Source organism: Mastigoproctus giganteus, chromosome 5 (assembly GCF_048544385.1).
Source record: "Mastigoproctus giganteus isolate SK-2022 chromosome 5, ASM4854438v1, whole genome shotgun sequence".
NCBI classification, from domain to species: domain Eukaryota; kingdom Metazoa; phylum Arthropoda; class Arachnida; order Uropygi; family Thelyphonidae; genus Mastigoproctus; species Mastigoproctus giganteus.
This window is the reverse complement of record NC_143579.1, coordinates 167,073,542-167,089,948: the sequence shown is the minus strand read 5'-3', so window position 1 is coordinate 167,089,948 and position 16,407 is coordinate 167,073,542. Positions and strand designations below refer to the sequence as shown.

Sequence of the window (16,407 nt, the reverse complement as noted above, 5' to 3'; positions counted from 1 at the left end):
TTGCACCCTTTCAATTTAAGTGTATCCCATCCCTGTAGAAGCAGTCTCTCCTGTTAACAAGCACAGACCAGGCTGAAAAAAATTCTACCCCTTGAGCCTTGCACATTCCCTCCAGGGCCGAATTGATTGACAAGGCTCTCATCATGTACTCTCTCCTATCATGTCTGGACAGAATTGCAGACACTTTCAAATTTAACCCTAACTCACGATGTTTTTGCAACATTGACCTGTATTTGTTCTGCAGTATATCTGCAGAACAAATACAGGTAAATCTGCAGATCTCCTACTCTTAATGTCATTGGCGCAACGTGTACAACAATATCACCCTTTGTGACCTTAAAAGAGGCACCTCTGTAGCCAGGTTGGCAGGAGCAGCAGTGCGTAGCATACGCTTCTTGATCAGAAATATTTTCCCGGCTCCCTGACAATAAAGTCACCAACAATAACTAACTCCTGTGGGACTAATGCATTCTGCCTTGGAGATTGCTGCTGTGTTGCCTGATGCCCAGGAGTGAGCTCTGGCGTTGAGTTCGGCAGCTGAGAGCTTGACGGGCCCCTCATATCAATTTCTTCGAGGGCATCTACCCTACAGCTCAAGCTCTCATTGACACCCATTAGAACGCTGTGTTGACGCCCATTTTATAGACACTCTCTGCACCCGGCACACACAAAGACATCCTCCTTGTCTAGATCATGTTCTGTTCCAGAGAGTTCGGCAAACATTTCACAAGTTGCACATTTTTTTAGACTGCGATGCGTTGGAGAATCACTCCCCTCAGTTCTCCCCCGAGTCACAGCACTCCTGCCACTTTGTGCCCATTGCTTTGCTGCTCTAGTCTGGGGCATGATATTTTAAATTAATAAGATCAATAAATTTAATTAATTAATTAATTGTCAATACTACACTATCTAATAGAATCCTAAATGCAGTGATGCGTTTTACGCTATATATTTTTACGTTAGAGCTACCTAGCTACCACAATTAAAAATTTGAATTCCCTACTACTCTCTATACAAAACAATGGCCGCAAGATTCGAACTAAACAAAGGTTTTACGTATATTAAGTAGTAATCTACAAAAACTCTTATCTAAATTAAAAATAAAAATAACCAGTGTAACTAGAACTATAAGGCTACTTATAAAGTACAATATAAAATAATAATTAGGTAAATAAAATAGCAAATACCTATCACTTTTTCGAAGCCTGTAATTCACAGCTGTAATTTTTAAAGAGAGTCAGCGACCTCCTTAACCTGTCTGAACTTTATAGGGCTGTATAATTACCTCAGGGTTCTTTTCCTTATCAATACTTTGAGTTTGGCACTATTCAAATAGCATTCACCTTTTTTTTTTTTTTTTTTTTTTTGGGTAGCAGTAATGCTAACCAGATGTAGTGCCTTGCATTTACCAATATTAAACTTCAGTTTCTACGTTTCAGCTCATCAAAGATATTTAGTTTATGTAGATATCTCTGAAGTAACATATCCTAATTATTTTCTTTAATCACTATGCTTGTAGTAAATATAAACTTAGACATTAAACTTGAAAAAAATTAATGAAAAGTATATTAAAAGAGTAAATGAGAAGCTTTATTTGTACACACTGGTAGAGACATCAGTATCAAGGAGTACAAGATTCTGTTGATCCAGAAGGAAGTCTTTCAATTGTCAAATGTCAGCAGCAAATTTTTTGCTACTAATCAGGGTTAAACTAGACCAGTAAAGATATTTCAAAGCAAGGCTTTTCTTTTCCAGCCCAACTATATTATTCTGCCAAAACTACTTTGTGTGCACAATACAGCATTACACTTGGCTATAATGTGACATGTACATGTTCATAAGGTATGCTACATGAAACTTTCAGCGATAAAACTGGTATGTAATATTAAATATTTGTGATGACTTACAGAAACATCCAGTTCATCTTCAATGCATGCACGAGACAAGCTCCTCAAAATACACTGCAAAAATTCTTCTCTGTGCACATGATTTTCAAGTTCATTGATTCTATATTTGTTTTAAAGTGCATTATTATTATTATTATTATAACATATACAGCAAATCAAACACTGGAAAATTTTTAAGAAATTTATTTTAACCCTGCAGTGGTAATTCCCCTTAGAAATAACAACAATGGTAGTACATGACCTGACAGTTGTTAACTTTCTTTTTACGTTCTGGAAAAAGGTTAGGGATTTCTAAAACTGCTTGGAGAAAACCAATAGTTTGCCTTTTCTTAATATAACGCAATACCTATTTTATGCAATTTTCAGTTTTTAATTTAAAAAACTAAATATTTAAAAAATACTGCATTTTTTTACACTTCTTACTTTACAACAAAAAACATTAATTCCGTTGAAAATTTTAAAAACTGCTATAGGCATAAAACTATTAGTCTTTTCCATTTCCAGTTTAAAAAAAATTGTTAAACATGCAACATTTCATATATGCAAATACATACATATCTGTTTATTATATGTACATATAAATACTTTTAAAAAATATTATAGTTTTAAAAAATATATAGCGTGTCCAAAAATTATTGACCACATTACAAATGATTATTAAGTGCAAACAAGAGCTGATATATGAATAATGTTTATGTCATTTGAAAGAGTCGCTCAAAGAGTTTTATATAGTAACATGTAGATGTTGCTGCTGATGTTGATAATGGTACAACAGAAAGTGGTGTGTGTGTGTGTGTGTGTGTGTGTGTGTGTGTGTGTGTGTGTGTGTGTGTGTGTGTGTGTGTGTGTGTGTGTGTGTGTGTGTGTGTTGTGGTTTGCAGAGTTTAAACTTGTAGTTACGGTGCAAAGGTGGTACCACTGTGAATATGGAGGAAAGGTACCTTCATGCAAGTCCATTAAACAATGGGTAGAACAGTTTTACGGAACTGGCATTATCTAGCATAAAAAGGGTGTGGCTTGGGCTTCAGTAAGTGTCAAGAATGTTGAGTGCATTTGTGAAAGTTTTACACCCAGCCTAAAGAAATCTATCCATTGTGCAAGCAGAGAACTAGAAATGACCCGATCAACCATTCACAAGATTCTCCACCACTGCCTGAATCTTTAATGCATACAAACTCCAACTTTTGCAAGCACTGAAACCGAACAATCCACTACGTTGGAGAATATTTGCTGTGGATATGCTCAATCGAATTTAAAATGACTTCCTGGACAACGTTGTCTTTAAATGACAAGTCCATCTTCCACCTAACCATTAAGGTCAATTGCCACAACTGCAGGATCTGGGGCAGCAAAACCCCTCATGCCTCTTAGTGAGCATGAATGGAATTTCCCAAAATTGAATATGAGGTGTGCCCTATAACCAGGTGATTAGCCCATTTTTCTTCGCTGAGACTACTATCAACAGTAACAGTTATTGGGACATGCTAGAGCAATTTGTGATTCCGTAGATGGCAGAATATCGACCGAACACTGTTTCAGCAAAATGGCACTCCTCCTCATTAGGCGCTTTGACTGTGTAACAGTTTCTAAGTGAGCATTTGAGACTGATGGATTGGACAGGAAGGAGCAATTCCCCAGCCCTCTCACTCACCTGATATAACCCCACTGGACTTTTTTCTGTGAGGTTATGTGAAGCATTGGGTGTATCATATGCCCACTGCAAATTTGGATGAACTTCAAGAGCAAATCACTGAAGCAACTGCTTTTGAGATGCCTCAAATGATAAAAAACACTTGGTGCAAAATAGCAAAAATGTTTGGAAATCCTACAAATGGTGCCCCATGTGGAAGCTTATTAACCTTTTCAGTTGTCCATTCCATTTAAGAAGCTGTTTGCTGATATCTTTTGTAGTTCCTGTTATATAATAATTTGTAATGTGGACACCCTACATATTAGATACACCATTATTTATTTCCATTTTCAAATTTTTTTAAAACTTAATTTTAAATTTGATGCACTGTGAAGCATGTGAAATTTGAATGTTACTAACTCTCTATCCGAAGTAATATCACCTTCTATTTTTATGGTGTGTGAAAAGAAATTAGCATTAGCATTAATAGAGGCATTTAATGCAAGAAAGCAAGCTTATGCAGCATCAGCCAAAAAAAAAAAAAAAAAAAACCCACTTCCACTTCACCCCTCTGTTCGTTCAAAATACCTGTCCAGCTGAGCCTTAAACTTATTTAGGCTATCAACCTCCACCACAAGGGATGGAAGTCTGTTCCACCAACCAACCACCCGCTGGCTAAAGGCAAATTTCCGCACGTCTATCCTACATCTGTCTTTCCTCAATTTGAATTTATGCCCTCTCAGGTGATTTTTCTGATCTAGAGGAAGAATCCCATCAGCATTGAGCATGCTTAAACCATTCAAGGCTTTATACATCTCTATCAGATCACCTCGCTGGTGCCTAGTCTCCAGACACTGTAATTTGCAAAACTTAAGCCTTTCTTCGTAAGAGCACCCCTTTGTTCCATTCACTAATCTTGTTGCCCTTCTCTGTACTCGTTCCAGCAGCTCTACATCCTTCTTGAAATGAGGCCTCCAGACCTGTATACAGTACTCTAGGTGTGGCCTGACCATTGCCTTATACAATGGAATAATCACCTCCTTATCCCTGCTGGAAAAATTCCTGTATATCATTGACAATACTCCATGAGCTACTCTTGCAGCCCGTCTGCACTGCTCAGAGAACTTCATATCTGCCTGCACAACCACCCCCAAGTCCCTTTCATTCTCTACCACTGTCAGTGTAGTACCACAGAGTTGATACATTGCTCTGGCGTTGCTGTTTCCCATATGTAGTACTTTACATTTGTCAATGTTAAACTTCATTTGCCACCTCTCAGCCCATCTGCTCAACCTTTCTAGATCCTGTTGCAGCAGCATAGTGTCAGTAGTGTCCTTGACAACCCTGCCAACCTTTGTATCGTCTGCAAACTTGGACATTAAGCTTGATATACCATCATCAATATCATTTATAAATACAGAAAACAATAATGGACCCAACACTGAGGGACTCCACTAATAACATTAGTCCACGATGAGCAGTGTCCATTGATTACCACTCTCTGTCTTCTCCCCCTCAACCACCCCTTTATCCATAGCAGCAATTTGCCTCCAATGTCACACTGCTCCAATTTGTGTAGCAGTCTTCCATGTGCAACAGTATCAAAAGCCTTTCTAAGATCCAAGTATATAATATCAAAGTTATTCCCTGCATCCAGTTCTTTTGTGACTGCATCATAGTATCCAATCAAGTTGGTCAGGCAAGACTTCCCCTTAACAAAACCATGCTGTGTCTGAGCTATAACTGAAGTCTTGTCTAAATGATCCTGCAGTGCTTCTTTAACCAGTGCCTCCATTAATTTTCCTGGAACAGAAGTTAAGCTCACAGGTCTATAATTACTTGTGTCAGCCTTTGATCCTCCTTTGTGAATTGGGGTCACATTTGCACATTTCCAGTCTATGGGTACCTCCCCTGAGTTCAAGGAAGCTCTCATAATTATGGCTAAGGGTTTGCTTACTTCCCTTGCTGCCTCCTTTAATATAACTGGATAGATCCCATCCACCCCAGGTGCCTTTCTTGTGTTTATCTTCAACAGTTTCTCCTCCACTTACTCCCAGTTATTTCAAGATTCCGTAGCTTACTGGTAGAGTTGAATACACCTCTGGCATTCCCCTTGCTGAATAACTCCTCATGTGTGAATGTCGATGCAAAATATTCATTTAGTTTGTTAACTACATGAGCAGGATCATCAACAGTTGACCCATCAATATCAAGTGGACCAATCTGATTCATCCCCTTCCTTCTAGAGTTTACATAAGTAAAGAACTCTTTGCTGTTTTTCTTTGCATCCCTTGCCAAGGATTTCTCGTAATCTGCCTTCGCCTGCCTAACCTCCTTTGTAACTTGGTTGCATATCAACTTGTATCTATCATAGGCTTCTGTGTCATGTGTTAATTTGTAAGTATCCCATGCATTTTTCTTCTCTGCCATATGCCTCATTAGTTCATCTGACATCCATTTTGGCCTAAACCTTGAACAATATTTCTTAGTTGGTATGTAAAGCCTAGTAGCTTCCAAGATAAGTTCTTTGAATGCTTCCCATTTTGAATTTGCTGTTGGTAACATCATCAGTTGGTCCCACTGTATAGAATTTAAATACTGTCTCAGTCCATCGTAGTCGCCTTTACGGAAGCAATAACCCTTCCCTTTACCCCTAATGGTAGTTACCTCTTTGAGTAAATCCCACTTCAGCACACTGTGATCACTGCCACCTAGTGGTTCATTTATCTGAAGATTCTTAATGCATGAAGAATCACTGCTGATAATCAAATCAAGAGTATTACTCCCTCTAGTTGCCTCCCGAACATGCTGATGTAGAAAACAATCATCCAATAAATCCACAAAAACCCTGCTAGTGTGTGAGTAACCAGCCCCTAAATTCCAGTCAATATCTGGGAAATTAAAATCTCCCATTATAAGACTCTCTGATTTACTGGCCCACTCTATTTCCCTGTACAGTTCCTTATTATACTCATCAGAGTCATTAGGCCTATAGCACACTCCTACTCTCAATTTTGATCCCCCAATGCTTATGTCACACCAAACTGACTCAACACTGCACTGTCCAGCGATGTCGACTGGCTTCACTTCCTTGGTTTTTATGTGTTTCTTAACTAATTATTAAATGCAAAATGGACATTGCAAAGTATAATCTTTTGTCACAGTTTATTTGTAACACACACACACACACACACACACACACACACACACACACACACACACACACACACACAATATATATATATATATATATATATATATTAGTTACATATACTTTATACCACACTTTTTGCATTATCATACTTCCTTTATTCTCACCACACTCCAAGATATACCATTCTTCATACATTGGGATTAAAGAGATAGATCAATCATCCATTCCCCTTTTGTCAAAATATAAATAGATAACAGTAGAGGAGAGTAGAAAACACAGTATTTTAACTTACCAAACAGAAATATCTAGCTGTCTGACCAACACTGAAACAAACATAATGAAAGACACTCACTCTGAAACAAGAATATTTATAAAACAATTCTGGACAACCAACTCCCTCGGGAGTAAACCACATGTTTTCATATTATTTTGCATAACAATTAATATATAACTTCAAAACTAAACATTTCTCAAGCTAGACAATATAAAATAAGAGATATAGCCAGCAACAAACACACAAGGAATATTTTGTAACAAGTAAATGTGATTCCTGTACTAGGGTGAAATAATATGTAATAAACCTGGTAGCACTATAACTGGTGGGTCTCCTCTCACTATTACTCTGGAATGGAGGGGGGAAATCAGCAACCATACCAAAAACAAATTTTTCTACATTTAGGAAGGCACATAAAATTAAAATTTTTATTTTCAACCAACAGTTAATGTGGACTCATTATTTTCGAGTTAGACCTCACAGGTATAACACTATCACTGCAGGGTTAAGTATTCGTTTTATTTATTATAAAATTGAGAAAATAAAGTCTCTAATATATAGCACATTTGTAAAACTACATAAGTGAAATAGTCTAATGCACTCATATCATCATATACCTTTAGAACAAATCCCATAACTGCTATGTTGTCCAGTGTTTGTTCTCTGCACCAATACAGGCACCACATTACTGAATGACAGCTGTATAACTACAGTAATAGTTGTTGGGTCTACACTTATTGCAGTTTTCTTCTCTCTCTCTCTCTCTCTCTCTCTCTCTCTCTCTCTCTCTCTCTCTCTCTCTCTCTCTCTCTCTCTCTCTCTCAAAGCATCCTTAAGGAGCTGTAAAGTGAATATCTGCACTTTACAGCTCATTAAGGTTTTGTTTTTTGTTTGTTTTTGTTTGTTTTTGTTTGTTGTTAGCATCGGCTTCTGTGGCCATAATGCACAAAAGTTTTTGCATTTTACTCTGATCCAAGCCCGAGGCGGGATTGGAACCCGCAACCTTTGGGTTGCCAGGCAGGCACTTTACCCACCTGGCTAGCGTGGTCGGTGCTCATTAAGGATACCTTTGCAATTTCCTTTCACAATCTGTTTCAACTCTTGACATGCTCTGGGGGATCATCAATGGTGATCTACCTGGCTTGGGATGAGTGGGGTTTCGTTCTGTTTTCTGTATTACCTTCCACTTTTCATTTCATCTTCCTGCAATCTCGCTACACACCTCTTGTAGAGGAATTAAGCCTATTATCATCCTATTCTGTCCCCCCCCCACCACTTGCCATTAGGTGTGCATGAACTTATATCCTACTTTTCACTGACTGGCACTTGGGACTGCCATATACCTGTCATGTGACGTCAAGAATTAATCATTAGTTCCCTGGGATTTGTTTGTTTGTTATTTGGTTTTTAGGAGCATTGGCAACTAAGGCCATATTGCTCCGGGGATATGCGGTGGTCATTCCCTGACCTTTCCATATCCCCCGTATTTGGTGGTCATGGGCTCGAACCCGGTCTAATCAAGAAGCGTGTGCTACACACTGCTGCTCCTGCCCACCTGGCTACAGAGGCACAGAGTTCCAATACATGATGGATAACTATGTGTATATATATTTTGTAAAATTCTTTTTTTATTTTTAAGCTTCAGCATACATACAATAAAATATGAATACCATTTTGATGAAAATTATTATAATGTATTTAAATAAATACAGGAATTCCCCGACTTATGTAAGGGTTGCGTTCCACAGAACGCTACGTAAGTCGAAATTTCCCCCAAGACTTGTGCAGCACTTGCAACTGTGCTCGCTGAATTGATTGAATCAAAAAAAGAAATGTTCAACGAATGTGTAAATAGAATTATTTATTGTATTTATCCAATTTTTTATCTTATTCACAGGAAAAATTACAAAAGCATGCAATTTAAAAAATTTCAAAATTATAAAATTACAAAAAAATAGAGGAGACAGGTATAACATCAGTAAGTTTTACCTCTCGAGCACTGTTGCCAGAATCGACATCTTCAGCTGATAAGTATGCCACTGTAGAGATTTAAAAGGGGTCGGCTGCTCAACCTTATGAAAGAACATATTAATGGATGACTGGACAGTGGCTTTTTTCTTTTCGTCATAGATTTCTTTGTAGCAAGCAAGCATATCATTCACCCCTCTGTTAACTTTTAAGAATCGTTCGCTGTCAGGATTAAATTTCTCAAAAATCGGCATTGCCAATGCAATGTCACGAAATGCCATTGCCATCTCTCTCTCTCTCTCTCTCTCTCTCTCTCTCTCTCTCTCTCTCTCTCTCTCTCCGGTGATGAAGTGTCTCGGCTCCTCATTTGGTTCATCTTGAGCTTCATCAGCATTTTCTTCTTTCATTATCGCTGCCTGCAAGTCAGTAAGTTCTTCGTTAGATAATTCCTTCTCTTCTTCCTCTATTAACTCCTCCACATCTTTGACATCAACCTCCAACTGAAGTAGTTCCATAACCTTTACAATTTTATCTGTAACCCCTTCATATGATTTGTCTTTTTCAAATCCTTCAAAGCCTTTTACATGCCATGGGCATATTTTCTTCCATGGGCCATTTAAACAACTTTTAGTAATTTCTGTCAGCCTTATTAATGCTTAAGTTGGTGTGGTAAATATTGTAAGATTTGCAAAAGTCCCTTAACGTAAAATTTTTCTCATCGTCTATTGTAGACAATGCCTGAGCAAATGTTGTGCATAAATAGTATGCTTTTAAATTTGAAATAACACACTGATTGATAGGTTGGATGAGTGAAGTCATCTTTGGCGGTAGAAATATGACTTGCATTCAAATTGAAATCATCTAGATGCATGGGATGTCCAGGAGCATTATCTAATAGAAGCAAAATCTTGAAAGGAATGTCGTTGTCTTTACAATATTTTTCAACCTTGGAAATGAAGCAGCATTTAAACCAATCCTCAAAAAGAGATATTGTTATCCATGCTCTCTGGTTTGATCAGAAATGCACAGGTAGGGTAGCTTTATTGATGCCCTTAAATGCAAGAGGATTTCCAGAATGGTACACAAGCAGTGGTATTAATGTCCTGCTTCATACTTCTTAATCATTTTCATCTTCATTTCGAAATCAATTTTGTTTCGTTTCCTGGCACTACCACCACTTGCACTTTTTGTTGATCACTTTCCCTTCATCATTGTAATATGTAAATAGGAATGAAGAGAAGTTTCTGAAAATTTGTTTTTCATACGATTGAAGATTTCAGTGAAGGGAAACACATTTCACCATAATAACGTAAAAACCCACACAACTGCAATTATCAGTATTATCGCAAAAGCCATAAGATCGAGTTTACTACCCGTTTATAATTAGATACATTAACAGAAAAGCTTTATAAACCGGAAAGTGCAAATTGTTTTTATTGTTTTATGGTTAGGACCTCCAGAAACATGCTTTAGAAAAATATCAACAAACTTTTCAAAATTGATTCGTATAATAGGAACATATGATAATGATGAAAGGGTAGTGCAATGTCCATTATAAATATGACCTTTTAGAGAGATAAATAGCTTAGTAATATAGCGAAATTTTCAACTTCCAAGGACTTTGAACAAATTTAAAAAAAAAAAAAAAAAATGTGTTATTGGGTTGACATTATATTTTCATGATACCTTCATTTATTCCTACAGGATACAAAATACATTTCCACAATTTTTTTTAAGTTTGCAACGGCTGGCAAAAACACGTAAAGTCGAATTTCTGTAAGTCAAGTATTACGTTAGTCGGGGAGTTCCTCTATCTGTTTACTGATTACAATGAAGGACACCTAAAAAGTCTCCAATGCATATCTGTACTTTATAGCCTAGGCCAGAAATGCTTATGTGGATGATCCATGTAAGCATACTTATTTAAAACATTACCTACTTACTCCATGGCGCTATGGTTCTTGTGGAACCTTGGCCTCCTCAATGATTTTCCTCCTCTGTCTCTTTCCCTGACCATTGTTCTCCATTGTCTCACCCTAAGTTGGTGGTACGTTGTTCTCTATGTCATTCATCCACATCCTTCTCAGTCTTCCTCTCATTCTTCTTCCTCCCAGTTGCCCTTCCATTGGTTTCCTTGGCCATCTGGCTTTTCCTCCATTTGTATCACATGGCCTGCCCATTTAAGTCTTGAGCTCTTTATCACTCCTACTATATCCAGTTCTCCATACAGCTCCTTCAGCTCTTGGTTTGTCCTTATTTTCCACTCTTCCCCAACATTTATGGGACAAAAAATTTTCCTTAATATCTTCCTTTCCCAAACATTTAAAGATTTTCCGTAATTCTTTTTAAGCACCCATGTTTCACTAGCATAAGTCACAACAGGTCACATCACTGTTTTGTATAACACTAATTTCATTCTTCTAGAGAGCAGTTTTGATCGAAAGTGTTTCTGCATGGAAAAATAGCATCTATTACCAGCATTAAGATGAACCTGAATTTCTGGGGTGTTACTACTATCATGTTGAATCATAGCTCCCATTTATTTGAAGGATTCTGTTCTATTGAAACTATGCTTCACTGTTTACCAGATCTGTGGGTACTTTGTCTCTCCCTCCCACCTGTAATCATAAAGTTTGTTTTATTTTCATTTACCTTCAACCCAACCCTTTCTACTTCTTTCTCCAACTCTTCAAAAGCTGTTCTCAGAATATGTGGGTTTTGTGCAGTCATCATTACATTATCTGCATAGGCTAAGTGCTGGTAGAGTCTGTTATATATGATCCCATTGGAGGTGATGTTGGCCAATACTTTCCTCATAACTCTCTCCACCAATACAAAGTTAAAAAGGACCAGTGACAAAGGTTCCCATTGTCTCGGTCCTCTCCTCACTTCAAAGGGCTCGGAGAGATTCCTTTGCACCTTAACCTTGCAATTGCTTCCTTCCAACATGATCTTCGTCAGGCTTACTAGCTTTTTTGGTATGCCCAGTCTTCCCATTGTTTTCAATAGCTCCACTCTATCTACACTATCATATGCCATGCTGAAATTAATAAAGAGATGGTGCAGATCTACATTATATTCATAGCACTTCTCCAAGATCTGTCTGATGGTGGAAATATGGTGAACAGTTGACTTCCCTGCATGAAACCCACTTTGATATTCACCAACTATTCCTTCTGCTAGTCTTGATATTCTTCTTCTCCTTTTTTTTTTTTTTTTTTTTTTTATGAAACCCCCAAACGTAAGAGGTATTAGAACCTATAGTACTTAGTACTGTGCTTCGATTGGAGGTTGAGAAGACAAAAAGAAGATATTTGTTGACATTAGACTTGAACTTCTGTAGACTTTAATTTTCAGGAAATACGTAGGAAGGAAGGTTGTTCCAGAAAACGGCATTTGAATGAATAAACGAGGAAGATGAAAAGTTGGTTCTGTGAGTTTGAAGTTGGACAGTAAATGGATGTTGGCTGGTGGCAGCATGTGTTTGGACTGTTTTGAAAGACAGAGAGAGAGAGAGAGAGAGAGAGAGAGAGAGCGGGAATTATAGAAGCCAATTCAGAAGAACAGTGCCCATGGAAATATCTGTAGAAAAGGCATGCAGCAGAAACAGTACGTCTATGAGACAGAGAGTGGAGAGACTCTGTTAGAGGAGTCATTAATTAACCTAACTGCCCTCTTCTGAATGGAATCTAGAAGCCTGAGAGAGGTTTTGGGGGAACCGCCCCAGATGTGGGAACAATATTCCATGGTAGGGTGGATTTGCAATTTGTACAGAGTGAACAGCTGTTTGGAAGAAAAGTAATGCTGAGAGTAAAAGAGAAAACAAAGTTTTTTAGATGCAGAGGAAGCAATATTTGTAATGTGCTTGTGCCAAGAGAGATTAGAAGTCAGAATAATCCCCAAAAGAGATATATCATTTGCCTAGAAATCGGAGTGTTGCCAAACATAAGCACAGGGGCAGAAGAATCCTTTTTGTGAGATATAAGACAAAATTGAGTTTTAGAAGGATTGAAATCAACTAAGTTGTCTTTGCCCCACTGGAGAATTACCTGGAGATCGGCATTTAAGGAATGGGTAGCGGATATTCGAGAAGTTGAAGCTGATTGAGCAGGGCAAGGTTTTTCAAAATGGAAAGTGGAATGCAATGTGCTATCATCAGCAAAACTATGGATAGGATTTCAAGTCAATGGAAGAAGGTTATTAACATACAAGAGGAAAAGAGTGGGGGAAAGAACTGAACCTTAGGGGACACCGGCATTAGTGGAGAAGTTAGAAGACAGAGAGCCATCTGCCATCACCCTCAGTGAGCGATCAGAGAGAAAACTGGATAACCAATCACAAAGAACAGTTCGCAAACCATAAGATTGAAGCTTCTTTAGAAAACCTTTATGCCAAACACGATCGAAAGACTTTCAGATGTCAAGGGCAACTGCTTGTGTTTCACCAAACTTTTCCATTGAATTTGTCCATAAATGGGTAACATAAGCCAGAATATCACCAGTGGATCGACAATGATGGAGTCCATACTGGCGATTGTTGATCAGACAGGTTTCTAGGTAGTTTAAGAGTTGGTGGTTAATTGATTTCTCCATTACTTTAGAAAGAGTAGAAGTAATTGCAATGAGATGATAATTAGATGGGAGAGATTTGTCACCCTTTTTAGGAACTGGATGGATAAGAGCAAATTTCCAAGCAAAAGGAAAAACACTTTTGGAATAAGAAAGTGAAAAAAAAGGCGGCAAACAACAGGAGTAAGTTCAGGTGCACAGGTTTTGAGAACAAGTGGAGAAATACCATCAGGACCTGGAGCGTTCTTACCATCAAGATTCGTCAAAATCCTCTGACATCCATTTGACGGAAGACCACAGGAGGCATTGAATGGGGCATGTTGGGAATGGTGGGAGGTGTTTTACCAAGATCATTAATACACGAGTTGGAAGAAAAATGGGATGCTAGCAGGTTAGCTTTATCCTTGGCTGAAGTGATAACAGAACCATCTGTTTTTGACAGAGGTGGGAGTAGAGAATGGCAAAAGTTGCGGCCAATAGCTTTCGCAAGAGACTAGAATGCTCGGCTATTATTAGGGCAAGAAGCAAGTTTTCTACTCTTAGCCTGTTCAAAATCTAGTTTAAACTGATTAATCACTGCTTTACAATGGTTGTGAGCTTTGGTATATGCTAAAAAATAAAATTGAAGAATTGGAAAAAAGCCAATTACAATATGCAACATTCTTCTCTTGAACAGCCTTAGCACATTTATTGGAAAACCAAGGTTTAGATAAAGGACAAGATTTTAAAGTGGAATGTGGAATAAAGGATTCCATTCCTAAAAGAAAAATTTCACTGACACGATCTGAGCAAACATTGACATCAGAAGTTTTGAAACAGTAATCCGACCAAGGAAAAGAAGAAAAGAAATATCGCAGGTCATCCTATTTTGCATTCTTGTAATGCCAAACAATATGAGGTTGGGAATAGCCATGAGATAAAGGCTCCATTGGAGAAGAGACAATCACCAAGTTGTGATCTGAGGTACCTAAGGGACCACTCACTTCAACCGTGTACTTAGAAGGGCTGTTTGTGAGAAAAAGATCAAGCGTGCTGGCTGTATGGTTAGGATTGTCCGATATCCTTGTAAGTAAATGAACAATCTGTGCAAGGTCATTAGAAATTGTAAAAACCTCAGCATCCCAACCAGCTGTATTGGTGTGACTAGAAAACGGAAGCCAGCTGGAGTTGTGAACATTAAGATCACCAAGGAAAATTACCTCACTGTTAGGAAAGTTGGACTGGAGAAAGTCAAGTTGCAAAGAGAGGAAGTCAAAGAGCTCCAAGTGATTAGTGGAGTTGGGAGAATGGTGGAGGCAACAGATGAATTTGAGACAATGAGGTAGAGAGATTTTAAGCTAGAGAAGATCGAAAAGAGGAGATTCCAAATTACCAATTCTCTGACAGGGAATGTCAGAACGGACATATGCACAAATACCACCTTTGAGGTGAAAGGAATCATTCGGTGAATAATTTGGGCAATTGAGATGAGCAGTTTTTGAATCAACTGATAACTGAGATCCTGTTAGAAAAAGTACATGGGGTTTGGCAGACTGTAGGTGTAAATGGACATCACTGAGATTAGAACTGAGACCATGTATATTTGTGAAATGAACTAGGAAGTGTTTGGGGGTTTAGATCTTTTCACAGATAAGCTTACTCTATTAGTTTGACAATTCATTGTGTATCCAATAGTAAGAAAAAGTGGGTGGGACATGCTATATGAAGTAATGAAATTTTTGGATATGGCATACACATGGTTACAATATACCCAGATCCTTGACATAACGTGGCCTCGACAATGTCCCCGACATACACACTACTCAGACTCCCTCCAGTCACTATCTGGAAGAGAAGAGGTGGCAAGATTATTCACTAGCTGATCTGGAAGCTTCCTAAAGAGTTACCAATAGGTTTGGTCCGGTGTACTAACTAGTGGCCGGCCTGTGAACACTGTTTTAGAGCTGTACCCTCGAAATGTAAGAAGATTGGATCTCGCCATGATGTTCATCATAATCTCAAAAGTCATCAGTCATACTGCATGATGGAAGAGATGGGGAAGGGTTGAGCAGAACTTAGCTCTGGAGACTAAACATGGGTTCCACCACTTGAAGCCTCCAATAAGAAAAGTGGTGGTATTGCACCGGTTGATGAGAGTCATCTACCACCTTCTAATCAGAATGAAGGATAAATCTTATATGTTGCACAAAGTAGGGCATCTCTAATTCCCACAAATTGGTTTATCAACCTCCTTGTGGATTGGGACAATTATCGTTGTTAAGAAAGTTCAATTGTTACATTGTTACAAAACCTCAATGAGAACTCTTAGGAAACCTCAAGGAAATTTAAAACTTTAAACAGGCATATAATTATTTAAAACATTAAAAATTAAAAACAAATAAACAGAGGAATGTTAAAATCAATAATGCTAAAAACTGATAAATTACCATAAAGACAAGGAATACAACATGAAAAAATAAATTTACAGAAGTTGCACTGGCAGTGACAAATTTCTCATAATTAAATGCACAGGTTTAAGAACACTGGTACATAAAAGTTCAAGTACATTTAATTATTTCTTATAATTAAATGTACAGGTCTATTCCTAGAATAAAAGTTATCAGATCACCAAATGAAATCAGATCAATGACCCCTTAAGTTTACAGATGTTTGGTATAGAAGTATTTTAGTTTTTGAATTAAAATAACTATTATACATATATTAAATAAAATATAAGATATATGACAATGGAAAAAAGAAGAAGAAAGAGTCGCTCAACTTTTATTTTCTCAGGCTGCATTATCTTTCCAGTTCTTTGCAGCCAATGGTGATGTAAATTGCAGCGTCTGGAGACTAGGCACCTGAGAGGTGATCTGATTGAGGTGTATAAGGTTTTAAATGGATTCAGCAAGCTCAATGCTGATGGC

At 37.8% G+C, this 16,407-nt stretch overlaps 2 protein-coding genes across 2 annotated transcripts in view; both read right to left on the bottom strand.

Annotated features, from left to right (window-relative positions):
• Positions 1-1,833, bottom strand: part of LOC150085820 (uncharacterized) — a 61,578-nt gene extending 59,745 nt beyond the window's left edge. Inside the window, exon 1 of the mRNA XM_090374705.1 lies at positions 1,808-1,833. Within this exon, the coding sequence (XP_090230831.1) occupies positions 1,808-1,833 (26 nt within the window). The remainder of the gene's footprint in view (positions 1-1,807) is intronic.
• Positions 1,834-1,847: 14 nt separating this feature from the next.
• Positions 1,848-16,407, bottom strand: part of LOC150085819 (transmembrane and coiled-coil domain-containing protein 6) — a 234,285-nt gene continuing 219,725 nt past the window's right edge. The window contains exon 8 of the mRNA XM_090374704.1: positions 1,848-2,007. Coding sequence (XP_090230830.1) covers positions 1,848-2,007 — 160 coding nt within the window. The remainder of the gene's footprint in view (positions 2,008-16,407) is intronic.